The 26,027-nt window shown below is 41.1% G+C and overlaps 1 protein-coding gene across 1 annotated transcript; it reads left to right on the forward strand.

Annotated features, from left to right (window-relative positions):
• Window positions 1–328: 328 nt before the first annotated feature.
• On the forward strand, window positions 329–24,914 carry LOC103175937 (plasminogen). The gene is made up of 19 exons (XM_042332958.1): window positions 329–427; window positions 516–651; window positions 1,287–1,393; window positions 3,492–3,606; window positions 7,087–7,226; window positions 8,076–8,196; window positions 9,487–9,605; window positions 11,589–11,751; window positions 12,048–12,169; window positions 12,862–13,018; window positions 14,657–14,829; window positions 16,217–16,365; window positions 17,071–17,167; window positions 18,562–18,679; window positions 20,935–21,009; window positions 21,099–21,239; window positions 22,404–22,510; window positions 23,594–23,739; window positions 24,637–24,914. Exons 1-19 carry the CDS (start codon window positions 382–384, stop codon window positions 24,793–24,795), a joined length of 2,391 nt encoding a protein of 796 aa, XP_042188892.1. The 5' UTR covers window positions 329–381; the 3' UTR covers window positions 24,796–24,914.
• The last annotated feature ends 1,113 nt before the right edge of the window (window positions 24,915–26,027 follow it).

Raw genomic sequence — 26,027 nt, forward strand, 5'->3', positions numbered from 1 at the left:
GGACACCCTCCCAACTTGAGAGACCCTATACAAGTTTAATTTTGTTGTTGTTGTTGTGAAAAATCTCCACGCATTCTCCACGTATTAAATACTTATGCATTGTTAGGCTGCTAGAAGTTTAATTCACATAAAGTGACTACAATTTGGAACAATCACCTCAGATTATCTGAAAAAAATATACACTAAAATAATTAATACTGTTCAGAGTTTTATCAACGTCCTGTGAAGTTAGGAAATTCACATTGGTTTTGGTTAGAGAATGATTCACTAGCTCCAAACACAGTGACTACTAGCGTGCACTGTTTGCTCACTGGTATAAAACCCTCAGTAAGATGCATTGACTTACAACGTGGCGCCATTGTGGTTCAAATCAGAATTAAAATGCTTCCTTACGCAGGACTCCTTTTACTGACTTTGTCACGTTTTGGTGAGTAAAACTAATAACGTGCTACATGGTTTTGCATATAGCTTGTGGTGCAAATAAAGCATATTTTGTTGCCTTCTTTTTTGTACAGTAAGAGCTGATTTACATTCCGAGTACGATAAAACAGAAGGGGCCTGGATTTATTCTACAATAAAATCAACATATGTGCAATTAAGCGTTGAAGAATGTGCTGCAAAATGTAGCAGAGAAACTACATTTATTTGCAGGTACTATTTGGTTTCCTGGTTTCATAATAATTAGATTTAAAAATGAGGCGTTATGTGACAAAGATGTAAATTAGGTTAATTTATCACATATTTTGTGTAACAAAACAATACCAGAGTATAATAATAATAATCCTTACATTTGATATCGCCTACAAACACATAGTCACAACACAGTAAAATGCTGTGAAGGGCTCTGAGATGTTTCAGTGATGTGATAAGGCACTCTACCAAATGGAAGATTATTATTGTTATTATTATAAAATTTTTGATGGCAAGAGGATGTCTCAAAGCGTTTTACAGGATTTATTGTAAAGCGGTGTGTATTTATGGGCAAATGCCCACAAGTTTTCCTCATTGTGAGTCAAAACTATGAATTCAGTAAAGTGGTTTCATATTATAGAGAAGCATTTATTGAGATGTATTTTGAATTTGGAATTAATGCTGGAAAGTCTTCATTTTGCATCAAATAATTTTTTTAAAAAACATATCTTGGTTTCATTTGTTTGTGCAGTTTTAATGAAACAAAGTAAGAATAGTGGTTTTCATGTCCAGTGTTATTCCTGTGTATTAGTTCAGCCTGGCAAGAGTAATTATTTTGTCCATCACTATTCCTAAATACACGTTTTCCTTTTTAGAGCCTTTCTTTTCACTCAGAAGGAAAATGAGTGCCTTATTACAGCAGATAACAGTAAGACTACTCAGCTGCTGAGAAGAACTAATACAGTTCTTTATGAGAAAAAAGGTAAGTGGAGATTTATATCAGTTGGCATGAACAGATAAGATTCTACCCCCCACCCCCCCGATTATCTTTTTAAATCTTACACCAAAGCTGAAACAGAATGCTAATATAATGAGACACGGAGCAATAGCAATGGAGCTATTATATTCTTTGGTCTTAGAGGAAATCTATTCAGTTCAATGTTTAATGTTAAAGAGGGAAAAGAGTACTTTGTTTTTATTTATAGTTGTTTTTATTTATAGTGGATAAGTATGAATTATGAGGGAACATGATTAACATTTTAAAATGATGAGAAGAATTGATAATATACAAAGAAACAGTACCATTCATGCCTGTGGGTTTATATTTCTGTGGGGCAAATCACTATGCTCTTAAAACTACCTTCTCTAGGTAGTGTTGGGAATGGGGTTCAGTGCGATTTGTGGTGGACTGTGAGGTAGTTCCTAGTTCTTAATACCCTCCCACCACACACACAGATCCTCCTACACTCAAACCCACCCCACCCCCACACACATCTCCACACGCGCACACAAACCCAAATTGTTATCTGGGGGACCATTTTAAGTTGGTTGAAAGTTCACCATTTGTGAACAGTGGCAGAGGGATCAGACAGGCTAAACAAATACCTATTGGGAACATGCAAACAAAAAGAATTGTTTAGTCAGCATTTCACTTAGTTGAAATATTTGATCTCAGGGAAAAGTCAGTGTTGAAATCCAGAGAATAATTCTGATTTTTTGTTCGCAAACATTACACTTTGCAACAGCAATAGGGAGCTGTGAACATCAACAAGATTCTACGTTCAGTTTCAATGCGTAAAAGCTCTGGGAACTCTGAAAGAGCAGTAAAGCCTGTTGAAGAGAGCAGCTGTGACAGCTGACACATTGCAGTGTCGAGAACCGTTATATCAGTACCTTGGGGATACTATCATCAAAGTGAGAAATGTAATTCAATTGGATCTGTTTTGTTCAGCACAAGTCTACAGATCTCTTCTTTTTGTGTTATTTCATCCTCTGTTTGCTAAACTTTACTAGTGGTCCAGAATATGGGTATCCTGATCCCAGGCTTGCACTTACTCTGCTTTGAGACCTGACTCTGGGAGAGGCAGGAATGACTCCACTGTCCAGTTGGAAATCATCATCTAATAATAATCTAGCCTCTGACTGCAGCCTGGACACTAAACAGGGTGCTGGGGATACTGGAAATCATCCACATTTTGCCATATCACTGTCTTCTTGTTGTCAACACTAGCAATCTTTTTTGTTAAGTCATTATGATAGGATTTCACATTGTTCTCTTTACTTCTGAAACCTGGATTCAAATTCAGACAAAACTGATGGGATGCAAGTCTCCTCATTGTGCTGGGTGCAGTGTCTGGAGAATGCTACACATTGACCTTGACCATGGTGGTTCTCAGAAAGGCAGTAACAGGAAATGGAAAATGTTACCCTGGTGCTTTACAAGAGGTCAACTGGAATCTCCTTGACTGTGCTTTCAGTCATCTTTCCCCTCCTCCTCTCTCCAGCATCCACCCTTAGCTTTGGTGCCAGCCAGAATTGTCAAGGGCTTGAGGATATCCTCCAGATATGAAAGGCACTGTACAAATGAAAATTGTATTGTACTGAATTCATTTCAGGCACATAATATGGAGCAGGTTTATCTGCAGCTGGCTCATGCTGTATGTGAGCTGGGAGTACTTGGTGCTGAAATGGAATACAAATAGCATCAACAGCTCTGCCCCCGGCTCTGATATCGTTCAATATGGTGAGCGCAGGCATTGAGGAATAATTACATGAATCCCTACTAGAATTTACTTTATTTAGTTTCATTGTATTTTTAAAATAATAAGATTTCTTGTCCTGCAATGAATAGTTGGGTGTCAGTTGGTCGCACTTTTGCCTCTGAGACAGAAAGTTGTGGGTGGAAGCCTCATGGTTTATTTATGAAAACAAGACTATGACTTGTGTATCATTCTAACATTAAGTACCAATTTATTTGTTTAGTTTAATTTGTTGATGCTTATAGGGAAGGCTGTGGCCACTGAACACGCACCAGAGACACCGTGAGCTCCTTCATGAACATGTTTCTCTGTTTCCTTCAGATTTTCTTTTAGAATGCAGAAGAGGCTCTGGATTTACCTACAGAGGAACAAAATCACAAACAGTTTCTGGAATAACCTGCCAGAAATGGAGCAGCAGCACCCCTCACGTCCCAAGGCATGTACCTATTTAAGGCTCGGATTGGTTTTAAATTGCTTAGTCAAACAAGCTGCATCATAAAGAAACAATAGTAATCCTTTCATCTGATATTGCGCCTTGGGACGTCATCCCAACGTGAAAGACTATATAAATGTAACATTTTGTTGTTGTTGTTGTTTGACGTCAAGGGGATGTCTCAAAGTGATTCACAAGATTTACTGCAAAATGTGGTGAATGTCTATTTCGTAGGCAAACATGGCATTTTGCACTCAGCAGTGTCCTAAGATAGCCATGAAGTGAATGAGCAATTTGGACAAGTTGGCCAGGAAACCAAGGAACTCTGAAGATGGCACCCTCAAAAATTCAGCCCTGCATGCAATGCCAGTCGAAACTATATGAGTTCAAATTTCCAACCATGAGGCTTCCACCCACAACTTTCTGTCTCAGAGGCGAAAGTGCGACCAACTGACACCCAACTATACATTGCAGGACAAGAAATCTTATTTTTTTTAAAAAATACAATGAAACTAAATAAAGTAAATTCTAGTAGGATTCATCTAATTATTCCTCAACCTGCTGGTAGGTTCAGAAAAAATCCTTTCTCAAGCATTGTGATGCAGTAAAATAATGCTTATATTGCAGTACAACAACAACAACAACATGATTGCATTTATAGAGTGCCTTTCACGTCGGGAGGACTTCCCAAGTCGCTGGACAGTTGGGTCGGGACCCGAGCAGGGGGGAAATGGTCAGGGTTAGAGGAGGGAAGGGAGGGAGCGAGGAGGGGGTAGAGAGTCGAGAGGGGAGCTGAAGGCACGGTCGAAGAGAAAGGTCTTGAGACCGGCCTTGAAGGAGGAAAGGGAGGAGGCGGCGAAGGCACTGGGGGATGGAGTTCCAGAGCCTCGGGGCTGAGAGGCTGAAGGCCCGGCCACCGATGGTAGGGCGGTTGGGGCGGGATACGTGGAGCAGACCGGAGCCAGAGGATCGGAGGGTACGGGCAGGTAAGTGGAGGGATAGTAGGCCGGAGAGGTAGGAGGGTGCAAGGCCGTGAATGGCCTTGTAGGTGAGGATGAGGATCTTGAATTCGATCCTCTGGGGGATGGGGAGCCAGTGGAGGCGAGCGAGGGTGGGAGTGATGTGGTCGCGAAGCCTGGTGCGGGACAGTACACGAGCTGCAGAGTTCTGAATGACCTGCAGCTTGTGGAGGGAGGTGCCGGGAAGGCCGACGAGGAGAGAGTTCCCGTAGTTCCGCCTTGAGGTGATAAAGGCGTGGACCAGTGTTTCAGCAGCGTGAGGGGTGAGGTAGTGCCGTAGTCTGGCGATATTCCGGAGGTGGTGGAAGGCATTTCCAGTTGTGGCGCGGATGTGGGGAAGAAGGGTCGATATGAGGGAGAAAGGACAGCTCAGGGTCAAACAGAACCCCGAGGTTCCTGACTGGCTTTGAGAGGTGGAGAGTGCAGCCTTGGATGCTGATGCTGTCAGCGCCTGAGGTGCGGAGGCGCTAACGCGAGACAATCAGGAGGGCCTCAGTTTTGTGCACGTTGAGCTGAAGAAAGTTGTCTCTCGGCCAGGACTCAATGTCAGACAGGCAGGCTGTCAGGACATCGGTGGTCGTGGAGTTGAGGATAGAAGAGGAAAGGTAGAGTTGGGTGTCATCCGCATACATGTGGAAGTCAACCCCATGTCTGCGGATGATGTCACCAAGGGGGAGCATATAGAGGGTGAAGAGGAGGGGACCGAGGACAGAGCCCTGAGGGACACCGCACGAGACAGTGCGGAGGCTGGAGGAAAAGCCATTTGCAGAGACAAAAGGAAGATGGTGGAAGAGGTAGGACCTAAGCCACTCAAGGACAGGGCCTTGAAGGTTGAGGTGGGAGGACAAGCGGTGGAGGAGGATAGAGTTGTCGACCGTATCAAATGCGGCTGATAGGTCGAGGAGGACGAGAAGGCAGAAGGAGCCCTGGTCGCAGATGGTCAGGATGTCATTGGTGACCTTGACCAGGGCGGTTTCTGTGCTATGGGCAGCATGGAAACGCGACTGGAGGGGTTCAAATAGTGAGTGGGTGGAGAGGAAAGAGCGCAGCTGGGAGGCGACGACTATTTCGAGACCTTGGACAGGAAGGGGAGGTTGGAGATGGGCCGGTAGCTTGATGGCTGCAACGCATCAAGGGAGGGTTTTTTCAGTATTGGAGTGATGGTGGCAGTTTTGAGGGGAATGGGAACAGAGCCAGAGGAGAGGGACAGGTTAACGGTGTCTGTGAGACGTGGGGCAAGGAGGTGGAGCTGGGAGATAAGGAGTGGAGTGGGGATGGGGTCAAGGGAGCAGGTGGTGGGTTTCGAGGGCAGGATGAGTTTGGTGACAGAGGGTGGGGAAACGGGTTCGAAGGTGTGTAGGGGAGGATGGGTAGGAGTCGGAGTGTGGGAGGGAAGGGGTGGGGGGTGGGTGGAAGTTGGAGGGGCAGTGACCGCGGAACGGATTCCCTTGATTTTGGATTCAAGGAAATCCAGCATCTCCTCGCAGTGACGGTTGGAGGAGATGACCTGCGCAGGTGTTGGGGGGTACAGAGGAGTCGGGATGTGGTAGAGAACAGAAGCCTGGGGTTGTTCTTCGCCTCCAGGATTATCCTGGAGTAGAAGGACGACTTGGCCGAGGCTAGAGTGGAGCGGTAGGTTTTGAGGAGGTCCAGCCAGATTTGCCGGTGTACCGTTAGGCCAGATTTGAGGCAGGTGCGTTCAGCGGCCCGCACCTGGCTCTTCAGTGAGCGGAGGTGGGTGGAGAACCAGGGGGAGGAGCGAGAGTAAGAGACAGTATGGGAGATGATGGAGGTAAGAGTGTCGAGTGTGGAGGAAAGGGTGTTGTGGAGGAGGGTGAGAGCAGAAGAGGGGTCAGTGAGGGTGAGGACAGTAGTAAAGTTACTGTGACACCAGGAGTTACATTATTACTGTAGTGTTACAATGGTTAGCCTTGCTCCTTTGATAGGTTGTGGGCTCAAGCTCTATGTTGGGATTTTGAGTTCATAGTTTGGCTTACATTCCAGTGCATTGAAATGGTGATCCCTAGTGGAACAGCACTGCTAACACACCCCTTTCAATTCAGAATTCTTCAAAGCTGTGGCCTTCACAATCAGACAGAAGCATGGAAATTTCTCTTGGTTTTTGAGACGTCTTGAAAATGTGATAAGGCGCAAGATCAAATGCAAGGAATTATTATTATAATAATTATTAAGATCCTTGAATTCTTAGTCTTGAATTCAGATCACCCAGAATTTTGGAAAATTCTTCAACTTTTAAGAACTGGTTCCAAATTAAGACTGCATTTAAGAATTTAGCAGTCCGTGTGATTATTGGGAAACTCCCATTATATCTTTCAAGTCTCTGCACTTAGTGGCAATGGGTATTTCCTGCCTTAAGTTCCATAACACTGTATCTCACCTTCAAATTATGACTCGGTCCAATAAAGTTACCCTTTCAGTGAGTTTTCTCTGTGATTTCCTACAGGTACAAACCAAATAATTTTCCATATGCTGGTCTGGAAGCCAATTTTTGCAGAAATCCAGACAATGATACTGGTGGTCCTTGGTGCTACACTCAAGATCCAAAAAAGCGATGGGAATACTGCAGATTACCAGAATGTGAAGGTGTGGCCAATTTCTGTATAAGAAACCTTCTCCTTCCACACTCGCTAAATCAAACTCATCAAATATTCAGGCTGTGACTACAATGATGGAAAAAAAGTGCATTTTTCAAAAATGTTCAAAAATGTGGAAAAAATCACATTTGTATAGTGCCTTTCATGTCGGGAGAGAACGAGGCGAAGGGATTGTGGGATAGAGTTCCAAGCGGTGGGGCGAGAGACTTAAGTGTTATTTTAATGCAAAATTATGAATCCTCTTCCTTTTTGCCTTGCCTTTTTCCTGAGACATCCAGTGTACAGACTCCTTCTCGGCATTTGTCAATGCATTTGTCAATGCTATTGGGACGAGCCACCTGATTTGTCAGTGGCCCTTAATTTTCCCCTATACCTCAAGCTCAATTGTCGTCTTCAATTTTTCATCTCTCTTTTTTGCTGGGAATCACTTTAGCTTCCACTGGCTCCTTTTCGCTTAAAAATACAAGATGTGTTTGGGTTTGTTTCACTTAGGTTTCACTTTTTTCCTTCAGGCGTGTAGGAGGAGAGTATGAACATAGATGTTTATTTAATGGACATAGGTGTTTATAAATTGTGAGCTTGAAGGGACAAATTTCAAGTTTTCTCATTCACATTCTTATTCCATTCAGTCATTGTCAGGCTGCTCACTCTGATTCCTCTAGTAACAAGGGTCCTTTAACACATGGGGAAGGCTGTGGGGAAAGAGCAGGGGAAAGGCACTAATTGAATAACTCTTTCAAAGAGCCGGCACAGGTACAATAGGCCCATTGCCCGCTTCTGTGCTGTAAGATTCTATGATTCTATTATTTTATGATTCTGTGTTATCCTTTCATTATAGACACTTGTATGTACTGCAGCGGAGAAAACTATCGTGGTCAAGTTTCACAAACCGAGGATGGAGTTAAATGTCAGGCGTGGAATTCCCAAGTACCTCACCGTCATGGATACAATCCCAGTTTGTAAGTGGCAGAACTCCTCTATGTATTTGTTTCTTTTCTCTTTTTCTTTTTTCATCTTCATTTATTTTGTCTTTCTTTATAATGAGTATCAAAACCTTCAGTAAACCCAATGCCGGGGTGGTCAATCTTTTTGTTCGGCCAACAAAATAAATTTTCTTGATTGAATATTTTGTGATTCATTCCAATAAATTAAGAAATGTTCAATCAAGAAATATCTGGAAATACACAACCGATTGAACACAGACTTACCTAGATCAGTGTGAATGTTCGGGGGGGGGGAAGCCGGCAGCTTGAACTGGCCTGCAGGCTACAGTTTGGCCAGCACTTTGAGATGATCAAGACTGAAAGAAAATGTTATTCGCTTTCTTGAGAACTTTCAATCCAAACACAACCAACCAGTGACTGGAGGATCATCACTTTGTGAATCAAATGGTCACTAAGGCCTCCTCTCCCGCCCTCCCTTACAAAGCTGTTTAAAAGAAGTGTGGAGTTTTTTTCCTGGTTATCCAGCTTTGTATTCCCAACGCATCCAAGTTTACCCCCGAATTTGAAATAACTGACCACTCAACTCAGTTATTTTGTGGGACATTGTCGGTGTAAATTTGGTATTAGGTTTTCCTAGATAACAACATTCACTTGATTTCTAATCAATCTAATTTCATAAAGCACATTGAGATATTTATTTTATGAAGCAAGGCCCTATATAAATGCAAATTTGTCTTAAATAATAATAAGGTGTCAGTCTGACTTAGTTGGTGGTACTGTTGTTTCTGAGTTATATGGTGTGTGTCCAAGCTCCATGTCAAGATGTTTAGCTCATAGTCTTGGCAATCCAATACAGTGCTGGGAGAGTGCTGTATTGTCAGAGTTGCAGTCCTTGGGATGAGACGACAATAACAACAAATTAAATTTTGTATAGCACTGTTCATGTTGGGAGAACATCTTTAGGAATTGGACAGTCAAGAATTTGTACCCGAGCTTGGGGTTGGATCAGGAGGGAAGGAGGGCAAGGAAATGATTCATTAGACTGAAGTCCCATATCCCCTGTTCTAGTGGATGTTTATAATCTCATCCCACTTTCAACAAAAGAAGGGAATACATCTCGGTCAACTGACCTCCAGATAAAATTGGACATTACTTCATGGCTGATTGCTGGACTCTTTTGCCCATAAATTGGCTGTGTTTGCCTGCAACTTCACTTGACAAAAAATCTCAGAATTGCTTTGGGATGTTTCTGTGCGATAAGGCTCTATGTCAAATATACGGATTATCATTAAGATGCTGATTCAGTTTTGCAGATAAATATCTCCAGGAAAACTACTGCCGGAATCCAGATGGAGAACCCAGGCCCTGGTGTTTTACAACTGCTCTTGATCGACGCTGGGCATTCTGCAACATTAAACGATGCAGTGAGTGTTTCATTTTTTTTCCTTGACGTTGCGCCTATGTTAGCCTGTTCTGGAGATTTATGGAGGGCAAGTAATGCTGGTAGAAAGGTGGCTTTGGCTTCCCTTCCCAGTATGAGGGAAAAGGCTGAATTAGTTGGAGCTTGAGGGTCATGTGTGCCTTTTTTATAGATCCATCTTTGGTCACATATGCTCTTCCCATCTGCCAAAATGTTCAAAAGGAAAGTTGTGTTGATTATATTTACCATTCCCCACAAGGGCTGGCTGTGCTGTTCCAATAATTAGCTGACAACTTTCTCTGTGCTGACTTAGCTGGTCTCATCCAAGGCAGCAGTAGAGGTATCAAACTTGCTCTTACCACTTCTGAATTAGGAAAGAGAAAACCAAAGGTGAGAATCACCTACAGGATGAAAAGTAGAATTATGGCAGTGTAGAGTCCATGAAGGAGTCAATGGTTGGGTCAAGTCAAAGGTAGAGTAGAATTAATGGCAGTGTAGAGTCAATGGCAATGTAAAGTTGATGGCAGTGTAGAGTCAACGGTAATGCAGCTTAGTATAGTGGTAGCACTTTCACATATGAGTCAGAAGGTTGTGGGTTCAAGCCCCATGTGGGGACTTGAAACTCACTGAGTCTAAGATAACACTTCAATGCAGTTCTGTCCTGTCCTTTGGATGAGAGTTAAACTTGTCTAATCCTGTCTACCTGTTTAGGTGGATGTTAAAGATCCCATGATGCTAATTGAAAAGTGTGGGGAATTTCCTCCAGTATACTGGCTAATAACCCCCAAATAAAAAATTGGTCATTCACTTCATGGCTGTTTGTGGGATATTGCTGTGTGCAATTGTGTTGCCCCATTTGCCTACTACACTCCATTTCACTCCATTTTACAGAAACTCCTGTGAAGCACTTTGATCCTTCTGTTGTGATCAGGTGCTACACCAAGTACAATAATTATTATTATTATTACTTTATTTTATTCAAGTCTGTTGTAGAGTTAATGGTAGAGGAGAAACAATGGAAGAGAAGAATCAATGGAAAACTAGAGAAAATAGAAAATAGAATTAATAGATGTAATGAATGAAAGAATAGCATGATTGTAAGAGAAGTGCTAATCCATAATCTACAGCACCTTTTAAGGGAATTAAACATATATTTGAAAAGGAAAAATATAAAAGGGTATGAAGAAATGGAAGGCGGAATGGAACAGGTTTGATTCCCAGGCATGGCAAAACATAAGGCAAGTTTCCTTACTCCACACACCTCTGTTTACCTAGTAGTAAATAGGAACCCGGTTGTTGGTTGATTGGTGGATTGTTTTTCGGGGTTAATGATCCCTTAAAAAAATATAATTTGGTCACTCAATCCACAACTATTTGTGGGACACTGCTATGCTTTGCCCACAAAATATACAGTCAATTCATTTTACTGTATATTCTGTGAAGCGCTTTGAGATGTTTCAATGGTGTGATAAGGCGCTATATCAAATGCAAGGATCATTACATTATTATAACTAAATGGATAGTCAGCACAGGCTCGATGGGCTGAATGGTTTCCTCTGCGCTGAAACATTCTAAAATTCTATGGTTCCCACGATTGCTGGGCAGTGACCCCATTTATGGAAACTACAGAAATGTATGGATTTTGAGAGAGGACAGGCTTGAGCTTGAATGTAATGTCCTTATCCACTCACTGTCCAGACTTACAAAATTGGCCACTTGGGAGATGTATTGGAGAGTAGTCAGTGTTTCTGGGGCCGCATCGGCACAAGTCACACCTTCAGCAGTGGAGAACATTGAGAAGACAAATAAACAAAACTTGCAGTTTACTGAAACCAATTAAACATGGGGTTGGCGGGAGAGAAAGCACCTTACACTGATTACTAAAAACACCAATCTTTCAACACTTATTTGTAAATGGGATCTCCCCACTGTGACGTGAACGTAAAAGATAATATATTAAACTTTCAAAATGTTTTTTACCCTGAAGGTGGTGAGCCCCCAAGCATTGAGATAGAAACCAAATGCTACACAGAACGAGGTCAACTGTACCGTGGGAATATATCTACAACCAGGTCTGGTAAAACGTGTCAGCACTGGGATTCAAAGGATCCCCACGTTCATTCAAGAACACATAGAAACTACCCTTGCAGGTAAGTGACTTTTAATCCTAACTTTTGAAAAGCAAGTTAGTGCTAGTGGGAATTCCATGTTTTTTGTCATTCATTCTTTGTGAGTGAGAATGGTGCTTTGTGCTGAGTGTTGCATAGTTTTGTTCTCTGGCAGTTCACCCCCCTATAAGAAGGTTATGGCAGCCTTTACTTGAACTATTAATGTTATTATACAGGACTCAGAATGCAATCATAAGGCATTCAGTCTGGTACAAGTCTCTGCCATTGCCTCTGTCAGATAGGTAAAATCCAACTGCTGTTCTGTATGTCCATTTCAGAGGACTGGAGAGCAACTACTGCCGAAACCCTGATTCTGAGAAGGAACCCTGGTGTTACACGACTGATGCATCTACAAGGTGGGAATATTGCCAAGTGCCAAAGTGCGGCAATCAAACGAGAGGTGAGATTTTACCAATATTTCGAAAAGCTATTGCTCTGAATTTTGAGCCCAGAAATAACTCATTGTTATTCTGTCTGCTATTCATCCATTGGTTTGTATGCCATACAGGAGTACATGGGCATAAATTTTGTTTATACCCGGTAAGGAAACTGTAGCTCAATGGTTAGAGCACTCGCCTCACAAGCGAGAGACCTGGGTTTGATTCCTGGCAGGGCAAAATGTTGCGCAAGTTTCCTGACTCCACATGCCTCTGTTTACCTAGCAGTAAGTAGGAACCTGGTTGTTAGTCGATTGACGGATCATTTTTCTGGGGGTAATAATTCCTTCAAAAAAATGATAATCAATTGACTTCAATCCACGACTGTTTGTGGGACACTGCTGAGCGCAATTGGCTGCTGCGTTTTGCCCCAAAAGTATACAGTCAATTCACTTTACAGTATATTCTGTGAAGCGCTTTGAGATGTCTTAAAGACGTGATAAGGCCCTATATCAAATGCAAGGATTATTATTATTACTGAAGTAGATTTGATTTTAACCTTTGCTAGGTTTTAATTTGATATTACATTACCTTGCCAATGATTTTTCAAGACTGTATTAGGCTTCATTTGGTAAAAATACTGAAGAATGTGAAACACTTACAGTTATTGAAATGCTTGTGGCTTTCTCCCATTTTTTCATTGAAAACCCTTTAGTGCCTTTAGATGAAGATAGTCCTCCTGAATGCTACAATGGAACAGGTGTGGACTATCGTGGAACTGTATCTATGACCATATCAGGAAAACGATGCCAAGCATGGGAGTCCATGAAACCACACAGACATTTGAAGACACCCAAGAATTTTCCCAACTCGTATGTACAAAATAATAACAACATTACATTTGTATAGCACCTTTCATGTTAGGAGGATGCCTCAGGCGCTAAACAGACAGCATTTTGGACCTGAGCTGGGGGTCTGGATTGGGGAGGGTGGAGGGCAGGAGGGGAAAGCATGATCGAAAGCATGGTCAAAGAGGAGGGTCTTGAGGTGGGTCTTGAAGGAGGCAACAGATGAGGCGAGATGGAGGGACTGCAGGATGCAGTTCCAGAGGGTGGGGGAAGAATGTCTGAAGGCCCGTTGGTGGGGTGGGCGAGGTGGGGTGCCTGAAGCAGGCTGGAGCCTGCTCGGTGGAGGGAGCAGGCAGGCTGGTAGGAGGTTAGGAGATCGCAGAAGTTTGGGGAACGAGGCCATGTGGGGCTTTGAAGGTGAGGACCAGGATCTTGAACTGTATTCTCTGTGTGATGGGAAGCTAGTGGAGTCAGGCGAGGATGGAGGTGATAGGGTCGCGGAGCCTAGTGCGGGAGCGGACACAGGCTGCAGAGTTCTGGCAGCATCTGGAGGGAGGAGTTGGGGAGTCCGACAAGCAAAGAGTTTGCATTGTCGAACCTGGATGTTATGAATGCGTGTATGAGGATCTTGGTGGCCTACAGTGTGAGATAATGGCGGAGCTGGGCGATGTTGCGGAGGTGAGGAAGGCAGAGCGGAACATAGCACAAATATAGGATAGGTAGAAAGGATAGTTAAGAGTCTAACAAGATGCCGAGGTTCCGGACTGGCTCAGTGAGGTGGAGTGTGCAACCACGGATGGTGATGCTCTTGGTGCCTGAGGGGTGGAGGCGCTGACGGGAGCCAATCAGGAGAGCCTCGGTCTTGTTGACATTCAACTGTAGAAAGTTAGCTCTCATCCAGGACCTAATGTCTGACAGACAGTCTGTCAGGACAGCAGTGGTCCTGGAGTAAAGGTTTGAGGCAGAGAGGTAGAGTTGGGTGTCATCTGCATACATGTGGAAGTTGACCCCATGTCTGCGGATGATGTCACCAAGAGGGAGCAAATAGATATTGAAGAGGAGGGAACCAAGGACAGAGCCCTGAGGAACACCGCACGAGACGGTGCAGGGGCTAGAGGAGAAGCCATTTGTGGAGATGACGTTGAGGCAGTATGAGAGGTACGATCTGAACCAGCCAAGGACAGAATCATGAAAGCTGAGGTGAGAGAAGAGGCGGTGGATGAGGATAGGGTGGTCAACAGTGTCGAAGGCAGCAGAGAGGTCAAGGAGGGCGAGGAGGCAGAGGGAGCCCTGGCCGCAGATGGACAGAATGTCATTTGCCACTTTAACCAAGGCTGTTTCTGTGCTGTGGGTGGCATGGAAACCCAATTGGAGGTTAAGCAAGATTACAGACAGATATGGATTTAAAAGGCTCTTAGTACAATTATAGGCACTAGGGTTTTATCTTTAGCCTCTCAATAATTTTAAATTGATATTATCCAGATCACAATGAACTCCATTACTGGCATCATGCAGGATATCTATGTAGAGATCCCTGGATTATTTGTTTTGCAATGTATATGATTCTGTGAAAAATAATGAAAGGAATCAGATTAGGCAGAAATCTGCCAGAAGCAATGATGGTTGTTGCTTTGCTTTTAAAGAACATTTTTCTGTGTACAGGGGACTGGAAGACAACCTCTGTAGAAATCCTGATCGAGATAGAGCTCCGTGGTGTTTCACAACTGATCCATCAACCCGATGGGAATTCTGTAATATTAAAAAGTGCCTTAGTGTTGTAATTTTACCTTCTCGCCCACCTCCATCGAATCGTCCATCTGTGGCACCAGAGAAAGGTAATTTGTACAAAAGTAATCAGGAATTAAGCATGGAGAATATAGTAACATGTCCCTATATGTCAGTGCTGCTTCCTGTGCCCCATGTGCATGTCCCGTTTGGAGGAAGTGATGTCATTGTGACCTGATGACCTAGAAGTGCTGCCATTGGCCATCTTAAAGTCCCCCATTATATACTTGATTTTGCAGCCCCAAACACTGTAAAATTAGACTTCATTCCGAAGCTGTTCTTCTTTCTTTGTTGCAATGTCCCTATATTCAAATTGTCCACTTAGACTGTTCAAACTCAGAGATGGTAAGTGACCACTTGAGCCAGGTTCTGTAGGATTGAAAATGTGTGTACTTGAGCTCCAGTCACAAGATCATGAGAGGTTTGGATGAAGAAGGCCTTTCAGCTCATTTGTTTTCATCTTTCCAGAAAACTCACCCTATGTCTTCCAAACAGAGCACTAGCTGTTTATTTAAATGAGTCCAAAATCCTGGCCTCAACCACCCTTCCTGCTAACCTTTTTCGGTTGTTAAATAAGCACCTTTCACATTGGAAGGAATTCTCAAAACGCTTGTGTAGTGACTGTGCAAATGGTAGGCAAATGCTTTAATTTCTCATTGGGTAAAAACATACATCAAGTTGTGTGTCCTGAAATTGCCCTTTGCAAGAGAGTCCCCTCTCGACTCTCTACCCCCTCCTCGCTCCGTCCCTTCCCTCCCTGATCATTTCCCCCCTGTTCGGGTCCTGACCCAACTGTACAGCGCCTTGGGACGTCCTCCCGACGTGAAAGGCGCTCTATAAATGGAATCTTATTGTTGTTGTTGTTATACTCATGTTCTTTTGTTCTCAGTGCATCTGAAATTATTGTTGTGGGTTTATTTTCTTAATCCAATTAAAAATCTAGTAGCGCTCTATAAGTCTGAGATGCCACTGAAGACCTTAGCTTTACTAATCAGTGCTCATGGCTCATCCCTCTAACAATGGGGTTCAAACTCTTAGGACGTCTCTGCATTGTCTCTAGGGGCTGGTTACTGAGTTCAAGAGAAAACAGGGGATTTCTTTTAAAAAGCAAACTTAAATTACCTTGTGAGGAATAAGTGACATGTAAGCATGTCAAAATATTCGATTCAAGATTAGTAAAAGAACATTTGTCGCTCTTAATCATGAACACAAAAATGACTCGCCTTGTTGTTCGACTTCAATCCAATGCTGTTTTCCATCCTTTTTCTGTCCTGATGGTTAGGACACTGATTCATCAAACCACGTTATGAACCCTCTACTTGTTGACAACCCACACAAACATTTATTCTCTGTGATAATTTGTTGAATTTAAAAAAAAAGCAATATAGAACATAAAACAAGGGCAGATGACTCTTCTCTATTCATTTATTTTGATAGAGTGCATAATAGGTAACGGAGTAACATATCGAGGCTCAAGATCAATCACATCTTCTGGTAGAACATGTCAAGAATGGTCATCCATGACCCCACACATTCATGTTACTTTTACTCCTGAAGTAAACCCGAATAAAGGATTAGAGGGAAACGTAAGTTGCCAATGTAGCCAACAGAAATGTGGCCTCTGCTTTAATTGTAAACCGATGTACAATTCCTGATTGCACTAATTCCACTGTGATTTAGTTTTGTTGCTAAAACTGATTTTCGCACGGTACAGCAATAAAGTTTTTTTAGAAATTGGAAGGGTACAAGCAGGTAAAATTTGCAATAGTTTCTTAACTCATTTTTGATTAGCACAAAGAATGACTTACTAAACACCACAAATTTATTACTTAATGTAGCTGATATGCTGCTTCCAACCTCTGTTCCTACATAGAAGCTCCCCCTACATCGAGTTCTCATGTAGGCAGTTGGAGCAAGCAACTCCAAATCAGATAAGGGAATTCAGGTACAAGACTGAAATGATAATCTAAGGATACCTAGTGTGAAAAATATAATACTTGTGAAGTACAGGGTGTTTTTAGAGGATGAGGCAGAGTAGGAAAGTTTTATTTTGCATTTTGCCATGGGATAATTGACTCTGGATGCTCAAAATAGGTGCTTCAGTTTCCAGTACTAATCTTGAGCAAAATGTAATTATAAAAAAAATCAATTGATTTTACAAAACATTTACTGAAGAAAATTTAAAGAACTTTAATGCTGCAAAATAAAAGACTCTAAACTTGGATTATAGAAGTTGTATGAAGTTCACTGCATTTGAATTAAAAGTGTAATTCATTGTCAATTGAATGTAGCATTGCAGAAATCCAGACAATGATGCGAATGGTCCGTGGTGTTACACAACAGACAGAGAAAAGAAGTACGACTACTGCGATGATATTCCCCAGTGCGGTAAATCACCTTGCTTCTTCATTTGTTATCTTTCACAAGTTACAGCTGTAGACATGCCAATATTTACTTGTATTAGTTTATTTCAATCACAATTATTAGTTAAAGTGTACAACATGTTTTCTTATGTATGTCACTGGATACAATATAATATTGAATCTATTTCCTGTTCAATTCTTATTTGTCAAATATAGTAGAACCAATTAATTAGAATTACATATATTGTTACATCACGGAAACACACTATTGGGTCCAACTCATCTCTGCCAATGTTTATACTTATACTCTACATGAGCCTTCAGCTGCCCTGATCCCCTCTTCCATACTTCTGTATACCCTGAAATTCTTGTTTATGGATCAGGACCTTAAATTTACTAGATGTTGTCTATCTTGTGGACTCCCTACCCTTATTTGGTGAGTTTAGTCTGCAGACAAATCCTGAATTGCATCACTGTTTCATGTAAGATTCAGAAAAGTACCAGTGCAGATGCAGTTACTGTGTAAGTGTAATACTGTAGGTGGCACTGTAGTCCTCAGTATGCTGAAGGCTTGATTGATCAATTTTCCCAGATGTTTTTTTCCTTGGGTTTAGGCTTGTCATGATTAAGAAGCAGTAAGTCCTGTAGCTCAGTGGTTAGAGCACTCACCTCGCAAGGTGGATTCTATTCCTGGCAGGGCAAAATGTTGGGCAAGTTTCCTTACTCCACATGCCTCTCTTTACCTAGCAGTAATTAGGAACCAGTTATTAATCGATTGGAGAATCACTTTTCCAGGAGTAACATAATATAATAATAATAATTCTTGCATTTGATATAGCGCTTTTCACGTCTTCTAGACGTCTCAAAGCGCTTCACAGAAACGTGAATTGACTGTATATTTGTGGGTGAAATGCGGCAGCCAATTGCGCACAGCAGTGTCCCACAAACAGTCGTGGATTCAAGTGACCAATTTATTATTGCTTTTTTTCTTGAGAGATTATTATCAGGCGTGTGGAGTAAGGATAATAATCCTTAAAAAAAAATTGGTGACTCAATCCACGACTGCTTGTGGGACACTGCTGTGCGCAATTTGCTGCAGTGTTTCGCCCACAAATATACAGTCAATTCACTTTACAGTATATTCTGTGAAGCGCTTTGAGACGTCTGGAAGACATGAAAAGCACTATATCAAATGCAAGGATTATTATTGAAGAATGATCTATTCTAGAAGGAGAGGAGGGGAATCTTACAAAACAATTGCTGGTTTGTAGATTTAAACCACTGGTCATGTGATAATGGCCATGGAGAAGGTTGGAGTCCATAGCATGCTTGGTTTAACTTGGAAGCATCATAGTAAGGTTCTTAGATTTAAAGGAAAAGCATTACTAGGATAAACCAAATGTTATTTGTTTATGCTAGAACTCTCTACTAAATGTGGAAAACCAGCAATTGAACCTAAGAACTGTTATGGAAGAATTGTTGGTGGTTGTGTATCCAATCCATATTCCTGGCCTTGGCAAGTCAGTGTTCGTACAGGGTGAGTGAATTACTTCAAGATGATATAAAACATGCCATAATCATGGCGCAAATTATGTACTGTACGGCTTGGATCATTTTACCTTTTCTGGGTTCAGATTTGTTTTACCAACTCATCTTAACAGAATTTGATCTGCCACAAGTACAGTAATTCCAATAATTATGTCTGGCTCCAGTAATGCCTTAATTATAAATTCAATAAAATAGATCATTCACTTCATGCCTGTTTGTAGGATATAGACGTGCATAAATTGGCTGCTGTGTTCACCCATAAAATACACAGTCATTGCACTTTACAGTGTGTCCTGTGAATCACTTTGGGATGTCCTTCTGATATGAAAGGTGCTATATCAAATGCAAATTTATTATTTATTATAAATATTGTTTTTGTGTTTGAAACCAAAAGATATTTATTTCAGGGCATGGATGTGCTGGATAATAAAATACACATGCAGAGATCATGTCCAATATACGGTATTTCCCATTGAGATTCCTTAATAAGAAAGCCAAGTCATTCTATTGGACAACGTTTTCCAATAATTTGGATGTATGTCACTCCAATCCATGAGACGTGATCTCCTTCCTGAGCAGAGTTTCCATAGGTCTATGATACAACTTCTGTATTTTTTGGTGTTTATTAATTTCATTTTCGGGGGTTATTCTTTTTTGAACAATTTTTGAGTTTTTATAAATCAGGGATTTTGAGGGGTCTACTGTAATGAGAAGACATGCCTGTGCACATGGAGAGGGGAGAGGCACTCTCACACATGCCCAGTGCCTCCCTCCTCTTTCATACAAATACTTCCTCAGATATGCCAATGCACATGGAGAAGAGACAGAGAGTGAGAGCAATGCATTTGCAGTTGGCATACCATATCATACCGTATCATATCATACTACACCATACAATATGCAATTTGGGACATAGCATGCCACTGCCAGGATGGTGGAAGATGAATTGGATGGACCTTGGTCTTCTTTTGCCAAGCAAATTCTTATGTTCTTATACCAGGGTATTGCTGAGAGCATGTGCGAGAGAGGAAATCTCACCTCAGAGTTGAGGAACCATTTCTAGTGTTTTTCTGGTGTTTATTGGATATACATAATTTCATTATTTTTCATATTGCGGATGTTTTATCGGTATTTATCAATTAAAAATGAAAATCAGAAGCCCTTATCTATGGGAATTCAAATAAGGTTCTTTATTAAGGAATCCCACTAAGAAATACAGTAATTTACAGTCCCTAGATAAAATGTAGAAACCTTACAGTACAGATTTCCATTTATAATATCTTTCGTGCTAGGAGGATATCCCGAGTTACTTATCAATAATGGCTTAGCACCCAAGATGGGGGAGGGGTGGAGCCGAAGGGGGAGTTGAAAGATGACCAAAAGCATGGTCAAAAAGGTAAATCTTTAGATGGACCTTAAACAAAGTGAAAATAAGAGAAAGAAACAGAGGGATTCTGGGATGGAGTTCCAGAGAATGGGAACAGATAGGCTGAAAGCTTGCCTGCCAATAGTGGATGGGTAAGGTGGGGGATATGAATCAGGCAGGTGTGAGTGAAGAGAACGGCCACGTTGATAATGTTTGAGAAGGTTGCAGAGATAGGGTGAGGTGAGATTGTGGAGAGATTATGTAAGAACTTCATAAAGGATGTTTTTCAAGTGGAGTCCTGCAGCTCGGTGGTTAGAGCACTCGTCTCACAAGCGAGAGACCTGGGTTCGATTCCCGGCAGGGCGAAATGTTGGGCAAGTTTCCTTACTCCACGTGCCTCTCTTTACCTAGCAGTAATTAGGAACCCAGTTATTAATCGATTGGCGGATCACTTTTCTGGGATAATAATTCCTTAAAAAAATTAATAATAATAAATTGGTCGTGTCAATCCAGGATTGGTTTGTGGGACACTGCTGTGTAAAATTGGCTGCCACATTTCGCCCACAAAATACACAGTCAATTCACTTTACAATATATTCTGTGAGGCATTTGAGACGTCTCGAATACGTGATAAGACGCTGTGTCAAATGCAAGGATTTTTTTCTTCCATTGTGATGTTGGGGAGGACAAGTTTGCAGGGCTATGGGGAGAGCGCGGGGGGAGTGGGATTGGTGTGGATAGCTCTTATCAAAAGGCTGGCACAGACACGATGGGCCGAATGGCCTCCTTCGGTGCTGTATAATTCTATGATTCTATGATATAACACTATTAACGTTAATTGTACTTGTTCCTAATTTTGAACCTGGTGTACATTGCAGGTATGGCTTTCATTTCTGCGGAGGAACTCTTATTGCTCCAAAATGGGTTCTCACAGCTCGACACTGTCTAAAACGGTAAGGGGAGAAACTGTTCAATGTTTCTCATTTTGAGAATGGATCTTAAGAATTGTTAACATTTAATCAAACCATCATATCCGTTGCAGATCCACAAGACCTTCTGCTTATAGAATCTATCTTGGAATTTACAAAGAAGATTCGGACGAGCGTTCAAAACAAATTAGAGATGTTGACAAACTGGTTATGGGACCTGATAATTCTGACATTGCTTTAGTAAGACTTAGCAGGTAAATACTTTTGGAAATTTTCAAATATAAGAGGAATGCCTTATTAAGAAAACATGTTAAGAAATCCTGCAAATGAGACCCAGTGTCTAATACTGCTCCCAGCTCTTTCCTCTTATATGCAGCTGAGTCAAGAGGTGTGAATAATGCACATTTGTACTCTCAGATATTTGAATATTAACAGAAGGAACAGTAAAATACTGAACATTGATTCAAATCGCAGCTCAGTTTTACATTTACAATCATGGGTGTGAAGTTTGGGTGGGGAAGAGAGGGACAACATGACAACATGATAAATGTAAGAATGGATCTGTTAATTCAAGTAACATATTCATATAAATAATTTAAATTGTGCTCTGGTTAGCCTGGAACAGGAGTAATTCTTATAGTTCTGCTCACAACAACGTAAGTAGACACCCTTACATGGCAGCACAGAGGAGAGCAAGAAGATCAATCCCCAGTTTTGAATGGATGAGCTATAAGGAATGACTAGATGAGGAAGCAGTTTCAGCCTTGATGAAATGGACAACAATCCTCCAGATTAATTGATCATTCACCTCATGTGTGTGGAACTCTTCTATGTGGAAAATGTCACATAATGGTATATATTTTGGTAGATGTATTGTGAATTTGAATAGCAAACAAGTCACTTGTCATCTGTTACTTGTCATTTCAGTTATTCAGTTTGGCGTCATTAATGGAAGAGAAATCTTTGTTTTCTGCAAAATAGTCAGATTGGAAGAACAGAGCAGATTGGTATCCAGTGTCTTTACTAGTTTACCAGCTTAAGAGTAAAAAATATATAACTGGGATTGAATTTGTGAAACTCCCAAACAAATATATATGTAAATAGGGAGTCCTTCAAGTATCTGAATGTGCCCGGGGCTGACCCTCCAAAAAGGCACTCAGACTTCAATCTCAGTATTAATTTTCATGAAGTTGAATTGTGACCAAAGTAAAATCTAGGCACCTGTCTGGCAAAAGATCAACATCCAAGTACAATTCCTAAGGTGTTGCCTCGGATACCTTCAGGTACCTGTAGGTTTTGCTACTTACAAATATTGCAAGTTGTATCCCCTGTGTATATATATATGTGGTGATAGTTAAGTAATAGTTTAGAGTGAACACAAAGTAGAATGATTTCATCACATCTTCTGTTGTTTTTAGGCCAGCAATCCTGAATGACAAAGTATCTGTGGTTTGTTTACCCGAAAAGGACTACATAGTACCGAGTGGAACTGGGTGTTTTGTTACAGGATGGGGTGAGACACAAGGTACATGATTGTCAGCATTTTGAAATTGAGATAACATTAGTTTATCGTTTTATTGAAGCAGTATTGGAGTTTGATGTGTGGTACAGTAAACCCCGGCTTACCATGCTCCAGGTATCCGAAATTTGAAACTAGCCGGACCAGGCCCGAAACCAAAAATTAAAAACATAATTTCTGTGTGCCCGCCAGCCCAACTCACCTGGCAACACCGCGCTGAGGAGCCCACGCGATTTGTTTCCCGCCTCACAATCCTTGCTAGCTGTCACAGTGGCCAGGGATATCGACTTTGACTCAGATTGTTTGAATCCCGTGAGCAAAAGATACCTTATTTGCTATCTTCTGATTCAAACAATTCCAACGCATTTTTCAGTACTGAAAAACGCCAGTATTTAAATCCTGGTACCACCGGCATTGCAATTACCCTTAGCTGGAAATTCCGTCTCACCTCCCTCATTCGTCTGGGTAGCGGGGGTTTCTTAAAGGGATTTTAAAGAGAAAGGAGTATCTACCGGTGTCTTGGCCAACAATCCCTAAATACAATTGGTCACTCACTCAATGGCTGTTTGTGAGACGTTGATGTGTGCAAATTGGTTACTGCATCCACTCACAATACACAGTCACACCACTTTACTTATACTTTTATTATAGTCTTTGTGACTTCTCAGTGATGTGATAAAGCGTTATATCAAATGCAAGAATTATGATTAATATTCCTAAGTGGACATTTATGCTCGTTGGCATTACATACATCTGGTGACTGTATTACATTTATACCTAATTTGTTTGAGTTGTATCACCTATTAAGGATTCCTGAAAGAATTACTTCAAATTAGGTCCAATGAGCAATAAAACATCTTGTCCTCACTAATGAGTAGTTTCTAATTATTCAGTGTATAGCTTCTGAGACTCAAAACTGATTCTGTAAATACATAAAGGACTCGTTTACATATCCTTTCATTGAGATCATTTTTTTTTAAATTTAAAGCCTTGAAAGTTGTGCCTAAAACTAGAGGTGAAGCAAAGGCAGACTTTAATGTTCACAAACGTAAAATAATCCTCTTGCTTATTTTTCTACATTCATTTTAGGAACTGGAGGGGATAAATATCTGAAGGAAACAGGCTTTCCAGTCTTTGACAATAAAATTTGCAATCGTCCTGAATTTCTGAATGGAGTAGTTACTTCCAAGGAATTGTGTGCTGGAGATATTGATGGTGGTCATGACACCTGTCAGGTATGGTTCCCAATGCACTCAAAATAACAACAACAAAAACAAATTACATTTGTATAACATCTTGCACGTCGGGAGGACGTCCCAAGACGCTGGATAATCAGGGACTTTAGTCATGGACGAGACAACCAATTTTTTTCTTACTGACAAAACATGTGTAAAACATTAGAAACAATTTCATCTTTAGAGAAAAAGTTTCAACCAGTAAAAGTAGCTTCTCTCTATTTACTTAGAATGTTGAACACCCCCATCAGGTCTCCACTCAACCTTTTATGTTCTATTCAAAACAATCCTAGTTTCTCTAGTCTATCCTTATAGGAAAACCCTTTTTGTTTAGTACAGGTCATCCTAATAAATCTCCACTGTCATCTTGAGATCCTTCCTATGGTAGAACAATCAGAACTGGACACAATACTTGAAACTGTCTTAGTACTGGTTATTGGCTTGCCGTTTTGCTTTTCCATTCCATACCCTATTTATACAACCAAGAACTAATTTGTTTTTTCGTTCACACCTTTATGAATTTGTATATGATAACGCTTGGGTTTCTCTGATCTCCCACTACTGTTGTAGCTTTTTCATCTTGTGTATATTTTGTCTTACTTTTCCAAGTCAGCAAGGCGGAGATTGGGAACACAATGCCCAGAATGCAAATCTACATTCCATTATTTACTTTAAAATTTATGTTAGGTAGACATCTTTGGATCAAAGTTAAGCCATAATATCAGAGGGTAACACCACAGTGAAATGTTTATGGATTACAAAGAAAACGATACACTAACCAAAGCATAGGTTTTTAAGAATTTAGGTAAAAGTACTGCTGGTCTATTCCTGGTTATGATGGTCTTCACTTTACTCTTAACATTTGAGTGCTAATCTTTTCCTTATGTTTCTTTCTAGGGTGACAGTGGAGGCCCCTTAGTTTGTCCAGACAGTTCCAAACGGTATGTTCTTCAGGGAGTAACATCATGGGGTTATGGATGTGCAAGGCGAATGAAGCCAGGAATATATGTGCGAGTTTCAAGTTTTATTGACTGGATCGAAAGTACCATATCATAATATTAAAAAAGATTAAAAAGGATAGAAAAGCATGAACATCTGAAACATAATGAGGTGCTTCCTTTCATTTGCAATGTAAAATTCTCATCACAAACCATTAAACTCTTCCTTCACTTCAAGTGAGACATGCCTCTGTTTATTTAAAAAATAATGATAATGATAAATACTTTGGTATGGTACCTTTCATGTCGAGGGGACATCTCAAAGTGCTTCACAGGACATACTGTAACATGTAGTGACTGTGTATTTTTTTGTGTGGGCAAGTGCTGCTGGTAAATCTGGAAAAATTCCAGTTAAAAGTTCTATAAAATGATATATATAAACTGCTTTCATAGAATTATACAGCACAGAAAGAGGCCATTTGGCCCATCGTGTCTGTGACGGTTCTTTGAAAAGAGCTATCCAATTCAATCCCACTCCCCCGCTCTCTCCCCATAGCCCTGCAAACCTGTCCTCCCCAAATAATTATCTACTAACTCTTAATTTAAAATCTTAATAAAAAAAATCCCTAATTTCATCTTGTCTCAAGCTAGTGGTTGGATTTTTTTTATTTATGAGATGCATATGGGAACCATAAATCCATGGGTGCTGGTGTTCATCTATTTTTATACTTTCAATGTTTGACTGTTATTCTCAATTAAGAGATTTGTTATACTTCAATCACTAATCATATTTGTTCTATCTTCAGAATGGGAGTTCCATCTTTAGCTTGCAACAGCCAGGTGTCAGCTTGGCTCAGTTGGTAGCATTCTTGCTCTGAGTCAGAAGATTATGTGTTGAAGGCCCAAGTGGGGACCTTGAACTCACCTAGTCTAGGCTGATATTCCAGTGCAGTGCTGGGGTTATGCTGCATTAAACATAGGTTCAGTCCTTCAGATATTATGTTATTCAAGATACCATCTGCTTTTGGTTAAGACTTCCATGGCACTATTTGAAAAGAGAAGGGAGTATCTCCTGGTGTCCTGGTCCAAAATCCCAATCAAATAAAATTCACTTCTTGGCTGTTTGTGTATTTTGTAGGCAAATGTGGTTCAAATTACTCCAATATTCATCAAGGTCCGTCTCAAGACCTACTTCCTTGGTAATCTCTCACCTCCCCACATCGGTTTCCAGCTCGGGTGCCCAGCCACTACTGTGCAGCTCTTTTATATATTCTCCCGAGTGAAAGGTACTGTATAAATATAACTTTGTATTGTATTATAAATGGGAAAAATTACAAGCTTAGAATTTTG

This window comes from Callorhinchus milii, unplaced genomic scaffold (assembly GCF_018977255.1).
Source record: "Callorhinchus milii isolate IMCB2004 unplaced genomic scaffold, IMCB_Cmil_1.0 Scaffold3, whole genome shotgun sequence".
Lineage (NCBI taxonomy): Eukaryota > Metazoa > Chordata > Chondrichthyes > Chimaeriformes > Callorhinchidae > Callorhinchus > Callorhinchus milii.